This window comes from Lingula anatina, chromosome 5, assembly GCF_051362555.1.
Source record: "Lingula anatina isolate TDL-2025a chromosome 5, LinAna3.0, whole genome shotgun sequence".
Classification (NCBI taxonomy): domain Eukaryota; kingdom Metazoa; phylum Brachiopoda; class Lingulata; order Lingulida; family Lingulidae; genus Lingula; species Lingula anatina.
This window is the reverse complement of record NC_141771.1, coordinates 24,585,321-24,592,829: the sequence shown is the minus strand read 5'-3', so window position 1 is coordinate 24,592,829 and position 7,509 is coordinate 24,585,321. Positions and strand designations below refer to the sequence as shown.

The window sequence follows — 7,509 nt, the reverse complement described above, 5'->3', positions numbered from 1 at the left end:
TTATATCTTAAACCCCCACCTTCCCCCCTAATTGGATGTCAAAGTTCTCACACTAGTGGTTGACCCTACCATAAAGTGACCGCACGCGCAGGGTGGACCTTTATAATATCGCTGACCACATGATACTATTTTAATATCCTAACCATCCAGTTATTTACGACAAGGAAAGAAAATAACGACAATTTGCCTGGTCGATCAGACGCCATCATCGTTGCTATAATGGGGCGGAGATAAAGATAAACCTCGTATATGAATTCCTTGCACCGTGTACTGAGACATAGTGATGTTTTCAATGGTGAATTTGTGGATATAATAGTATAGGCGTTAGAACTGGGGTTGTGTATTGGAGGAGGAGGGGGGAGGCTGGAAGTTGGGGGGGGGGCTTAGTTATCCCCCTCATCGTCCGCCAAAACACATTTTTTCAACGCGTCAGCCGTAAGCTCGACCGCGATTAAGGGAAATTCCCTTGCTATAATTATTATCTAAATGAGCAGCCCAACCCCGACTCCCACCCCCACACTTATATTATTTTCGTACATGTACCCATCTATTAAAATGTTACAATCGAACATCAAAATTTCAGTTTAATGACGAGCTTAACCATGGAAAATTATGTTGTGACGGAGGGAGGCGTAGGGATACGCCTTCATGCTCAAGTAGCTAAATACCCGGTAGTATGAAGATGACAGTGTGATATGTCTGATAAATTCACCCGATAGAACTATCTGGGGAATTCCATTGGCCATAGAACAAATAGTCCCTGTTAAAGATCCGATCGAAAAGAAGACCCCCATATTACACCATAATATAGGCTTTTTCACCCCAGAATCTGTATCTGCTGACTGCTGAAATGATTTCAAAATACCATGATGGCGGCTGCACAGAAAAGTTTGCAAAGTACAGGGGTGTGTTAGAGATTACCACTAAGATGTCCTTTGATGCTGACTCTTACAAACATGGGTTGGGCGACAATATTCAAACAGGTAGTCATTATAAAGAGAATTACACCCCCACTACAAAACTCCGCCTAAAATTCTTCAAATAATGAAGGCGTATTCCACCTTTTTTATGTCAGCGTTTTTGATTATGGGAATGTCAAACACCCTTACAAAATTCAACATATTACTTCAGCGAATAATAGTAAATATATATATATATATGGTATATAATCCATAACAGTTGAAATTATTATATTTAATATTGAAACATCGTACGTCACAGTGGGTGGGAATTTACAACACACAAGCAAACAAATTAACAATGAGGAATAAATGTTGAAGCTTTTTAAAATAATTTTTTCCTTCCTTTCGCAGGTTCTGTCAATAAAATCGTAAATTCAATAAGAAAAATGATATTAAAAATGGTGATCTGCCATAGATATGTAAAAAAAATCGTTGTTAGCTATTAATTGCAGTATAGTACCTTGTCATGGCGGGAAGTCGGAATAAATTGACTTGAATATACACTGTTGGGAGGCCTCAACACCCAAACATACCCACATTTTTTATGAAAATTTATATAAGCTATGAAGTTGGCATCTCTCTCTCTCTCTCTCTCTCTCTTATTATTTTTTTTTTACTTCTCAGTAGGTCTACTGATATAAATCGATAACAAGTAAAAGAATGAGGGTAAAAACCATCATTAGTGTAAATCTGCCAAAATATCTTCGATCTTAGTCTGTAGACAAGACTATAAAATGTATTTTCTTATTTTAAAAAAATTCAAAATCTTTGACCCGTTGCCCGACCCCAGTGTTTAAGACTCGTCCTGTCCGTCCTCGCGCCTGGGTGACTGTAGTAATTATCATTGAGTTCAATGGTTAACACCATCTGATAGAGCAACCTAGCAGACAACGGTATTTCTGAACCATCATTAGAATTGGTAATTCTCCAATATGACATAGCTCGGCTTCTTTGACGAGATTTTCTTCAAGTTCTGCGCCGTCGCTCTTGGTTAGTTCGAAATGTTATTTAACGTGGAATGCAGATATTCGCCGCCACCTTCTTGAAAGTAACTGTCGAGTAAAGCTCTTAGAATCGACATGTTATTGTCACCACTGGTGAATTCGTCCATGTGGCATATCGCATGCTTTGGTTGCCATTCTTCGAGGTTATCTTTAGACCTAAGAGTCGCTTCCCGTTTTTTAAAGATCATAAACTCTACATTCTATGTGCGGTAATATCATTATATTTTGCCATAGGTCAGAATTGTAATCATATTTGACACTGGTGACATAGGCTCTGTTCTCACAACTTTTAGATCGATCTATCACTGCGGGGAGTCTCACTAGATTACTGTCAGATAATCCCCCTTAAGTGTCCGTCCCCGCCTACTACAAGCTTTAAGGGGTAATTAACTTTCGTGTCCGCCCGGCTGACAGCTATTTAGCGTGAACCCCCAGGGAGTTAGGTCGATCCAATGTAGGTCGATCTAATCTATGAGAATGGGGTGATAGACTTGCGAGAATCATAAAACGTGGCTCATGAAGGTGCTGTTCCCAATTTTTCATTTTCTCCGCAATTCACTTTGCTTGTCATGCGCCCTGATCATCTCCATTCAAGCTAAAATTACACTACTAAACTGAGCATAAAAGATAAACCACTGTGCCACATTTAAACGTTGTATATTCAGGGTGTAGACTCATGGTGTGAAGTACATATCAAACTAACTGCTTTGTAAAGTCGAAACGTGTGCAAATTGATATCTTTATGTTCTTTGTTTACAATCTGGGATATCATTATAATATCTCGGATGATTTAAACACTTTTAACTCTAGTTAGATTACAAGGGTTACTCTCTTAGGTCAGAAATGTTGATATTCAATTCAACTGTGCGGGTATAATACCGTATGTGCTATATGCATAGCGGCTCAAGCAAAGATAAAAAAAGGAGAAAAGACATACTGTTGGGAATCCGGAGACACGGTGTTTTTGTCGGATAATAGAACACTCATTCCTACGGACATGTATTACGGCGGACATCCATTCATTGTCGCGAGCGAATTGCTGCCATTAAAAAAAAGAAACCGTACTGTGTAAATTGCAGATAGGAGCAATGAATTTCTGCAGCTAATCCAACAAATGACTTGAATTTAGTTGAATGGGTAGCATATTAGGTAATATAACGCCACGTTATAATACACCTGAACCGCGTTCACTGGAAATAATGCGAGTTAATTTACATTTTTTTTTAGAAATCCTATTAACGCTATTGTTTTCAACCACAATATTCTAGCTGGAACCCCCCCCCCCCTCAACGACCGCTCCCTCAATGTTGGGATTCAGGTAGCCCCGTGTATCCATAAGAGAGGAAACGCCCATCTTTGTTCCCGCTAATCTCGATTGCAGTGAGTTCCCGTGCTATATGTCATCATGCATGAACGATCCAATGACTCTTCAACTGGGTTCCCATGTCTAGATCCATCTAAATCAGTCTAACTCCCCAATCAGCTAGGAGGTAAAGAAAATAACCCCCTAACAGCTCAACTAAGCGTGGCAGACATTTAAGCTGGTTAAGTTAGTAGCAATTTAGTGAGACTCCCCAAGGAGATAGATCGATCCAAATATCTGTGGGAATGGTCCCTTTGACAGTGTCGACGTAGTGTTAAATTAAACCCGTGCAAATGATATCATTTCACTGCTTTTGATGATAATTTTTGATCGTGGTTTTTGCAAGTGGATAACATTCGGTGGGAGGTGTTTTCTGAAAACATCGGCTCTGAGCGCCTAACGCTGTACCTATATTTAATGCCAAAGCATGGAGGGCGTTTACGGCAGGTTTTTTTTTCACCTTTAAATGAAAGGAGGCATAAGTAGAAAATGGTAAACATTTTTTTCTGCACGGCATACTGTACGTTGCACTAGTACTGTCACGTGTTGGCCCTAAGGATAGCTTGAAAATCTGCTCTCTCACTTCTGCCACCTGCAATGTTGTGTACATGGAAGAATTGTAAGTGTTAAAATCAGCCACTGTTTTTTTTTTCTTTTTTTCTTTCTTTCTTTATATATTTATTACATTTTAAGGTATTTAAAGACAATGCATTTTTATACAATATGTGTAGTTTTCCCTTCGAATCCGTGTGTTCTACCAATCCATTTGTCGAACTATAGTATCTTAGAGCCCTACGCGTCTTTTGGATGGATACTTCTCTACCATTAAAAGACCACAGTCCTGACGAAGAACAGAGGCCAGTGAGAGAAAGCAGGGGTCCTGCTCGGATTTCTCTAAATGGGCATTACATTTGGAGTCCCCTCAAAACTGTGCACTATTTGTTTAATAATACCCGGAGCCACTTCACAGTCGACATTAAAATGATAAAGACTTTTTTTAATGTTCTGCTCACGTCTGCTTTTGCTAAGCTGAATCTTAGTGATTAGCAAAATAATATTAATAAAGACAATTAACATGACCAAAGCTCACTTGATTTTATTTCTAAAATATCAAATTGTACTTTTAAGTAATGCCAATAACTAAAAAAAGACTTATCTATATATTATATTTCTTGTTAAAATATATATCAAACAAATGCCTGTTAATATCATTCGCATGAAAAAAAAAAAAAAAAAAAAGATAACGTCAACTAGTCTCATAGTTTTATAGTTCCATTAACAGATTAACATAAAGTCCACTGTCAACAATTAAATTCTAAAAAAACTATGAATGAAATAAATTATATACATAACATGTTGGTTTGCAAAGAGTAAAAGTGTCTTTATGCTGATATTTGTCTTCTTCATGTAGAATTTATATATACTTTCAGTGTGCATATTAAACGATCATACATGTATTACCGGTTCATTCTAAGATTCGTTCATTATCTCAGTGTAAAATCTATAAGCCATTGCTAAGCGATATACTTATGCGTGGATATTTCATCATTGTACGTTCCAACAACAAGTTCCCCGTTACTGTTGACATCAACTGACACAGGCTTCCCAGTGATGTCATTCCTTGTCAAAATGTTACGTAGAAATGTTCCGTCTGAACCAATGACAACCACCCTTTGATTACCACTGTCAGCTATGAATATGTGTCCAAACTTATCTACGCACACTCCTCGTGGATTCCTCAGTTGTCCGTCTCCTTTTCCACTCTGACCTTGTGCTCCATATTGGAACATGACGTCACCCTGGGGGGTCACTGCATACACACAGTGGGCACTGTAGTCGCTGACTATGATTGCATTGATGCCGTGGTGGTATGCACAGCGCAGTGAACCTTTACTGCACATTGGGATAGAAATTCTGTTAACAAGTTGAAATGATATCATGTCGTACACACAGATGCACTGTGCACCACTATCGCACACGTACACCTTACCCTCTGCACGGTCCACAGTGACTCCCAAGGGGTCAGACATATCACACTGACCAAAACATCGGATAAACTGACCTGAAGTTGAATACAGTCTACAGCATTTATCTCTGCATGTGACCACGAATCTATCGTTACTGACTGTAGTGATATACCTCGCCTCTCCCTCTATACTGATCTCACGATTACATTGACCTGTGCTGGAGAATACAGACACTGTTTTACCACAGGAAAAGGCATCATGTACAGCTAAAATGCAACCGTCATCTGTGCACTGGATATCCCGCAGCAAACCCCCCACTTTCAAACAAACATTCCGCTCAGGCTTATCAAGCCAGGTTACCTTCATAAATTCATTCAGAGCAGGATAGTTCGCTCTCTTTTGTTTTAAACTTCCAAAATATGCATCCAAGGGACCCCGGTATGTTTTGGCCGTAATGGACACCGTTTTGATGGACAACGGCCGTGGTTCAGGGATTTTAGGTAATTGTAGGACAGCGTCCATTTCTGTTTGTCCTGGTGTAAATGTTATGTCGGTGATATTGGTATTAAAGACTGGTTCTATTGTCTCTAACTCCTGGATTCTAGTTTGGAGTTTTTTAGAGTGGGTCATGACCTCGATGTCAGAACCAGTGTCTGTGAGCTGTTGAGCGAAATCACGAATACTCTGAATGGAAATCTTGTTCATTTCTTGCTTGTCTTTTTCAGCTTCTAAAGTTTTCACCTGGGTGGAGGTGAGTGCCTTAACTTCTGTCGTTATTTCGTTGCTTTTGTCATCTATAACTTTCTGCACTTTGATGTAATCTGACTGTACTTTTGTTTCATAAGTGTCCAAATGCTGTTTGACAGTGCTCAAATATTCGTCTGTCTGTTGACGTACGTCCTTCTCTATTTGTTGATAATAATTTTTAATTTCTCTTTCAATTTTTTTACTGTTTTCTTTTATCTCCTTAGTCATAGATAATTGCTGAGAATCCACCAAACGGATAACCTTTGTCTGATTTTCAGTCAGCCCGTCTTCAGTTTCCACAATGGCTTTTTCTGCCTTTTCAAAACGAGACAGTTTTTCGGTTGTTAGACAGTTAAGCTTGGCCTGTATTAGATCTCGTTGAACTTTCACCACTTCCCCTAATTTTTGGAATTCGTGTTTACTGTGAGTTTCTACAATGCATTCTCTGCATATTACAGTGTCATCGTTTTCACAATAGTATGCCAGCGTTTCTCCGTCGTGTTTATCGCACTTTTGAGCTTTATCTAATACGTAACGTAACTGATCTCGCATGTCAGCAGTGTTAACTGAGAAATCGACTTGTGACAGAGGTACTAACGAATGACCCTCACAAAACGGTATTTTGTCGTGAATGCCACGACATGTAGCGCAGAGTTGGTTGGTTTTTGGACATCCTTTGCACATGAATGTGGCCTCTTTATGGTTACAATATTCACAAAGTCTCCCCTCGGGCGCTCTCTGGTCTTTCATAAAGTCTGTTACTTTTCTTAAGAAGAAGTTTTTCACGAGTGTTTCTAACCCACCTGGTGGTACGGGGGTCTCTTGGCGACACACGGGACAGGAGAACTTGTTCTGGACACCATTCTTGGCTGCATGGTCAGCAATGCATTCTAGGCAGAACGTGTGGTAACAGGGGAGCACTCTCGGGTCTTTATATTCCTCCAGACATATATGACACGTTAAAAAGTTCTCACTGAAGACGCTGCACATCTCTTTCGAAGCCATTGCCATGATATAGGCGCCCAGAGTGGGCACAGCGCCCCAACTCCTACACGCCGACCGCCCCGCTCTACTGCTGCCAAAGCCGTTGCGTACGCTTTATATATCATTTAATAAGTTATCTATACCTCTTAAAAGTTGTCACCCGATCGACACATCCCAATCAGGTGATGTTGTCTATAACCAGGACGATATCAAAGTCTAAAACCTGTACTAGCTGACTGTTTGACATATCAGTGATACACTGTTAGGGTGACATGTGACGCCCCCTCCCCCCCCCCCCCCCCCCCCCCTGAGGCTTTGACAAGACAATAGGTTACGGAATACGGGGCGACAGTTAAATTGGAGTTGAATGTCTCAGTTTTTAGAATAGATGATATATATTGTAGCACATGTATATCGAAGGCTCAGGTTTGAAGCTTACATTTAATTTATTACACACTGAGAAAGAAATGAGTCTGGGCTGT

The 7,509-nt window shown here is 39.9% G+C and overlaps 1 protein-coding gene across 1 annotated transcript; it reads right to left on the bottom strand.

Annotated features, from left to right (window-relative positions):
* Nucleotides 1–4,580: 4,580 nt before the first annotated feature.
* On the bottom strand, nt 4,581–7,153 carry LOC147761967 (uncharacterized). Its single transcript, XM_087014148.1, has one exon. It carries the CDS (start codon nt 7,052–7,054, stop codon nt 4,844–4,846), a length of 2,211 nt encoding a protein of 736 aa, XP_086870274.1. The 5' UTR covers nt 7,055–7,153; the 3' UTR covers nt 4,581–4,843.
* Between the last annotated feature and the right edge of the window lie 356 nt (nt 7,154–7,509).

Bases quoted from the DNA above. Each gene is read 5' to 3' on its own strand.
- LOC147761967 (XM_087014148.1), bottom strand. From the start codon at position 7,054: ATGGCAATGGCTTCGAAAGAGATGTGCAGCGTCTTCAGTGAGAACTTT.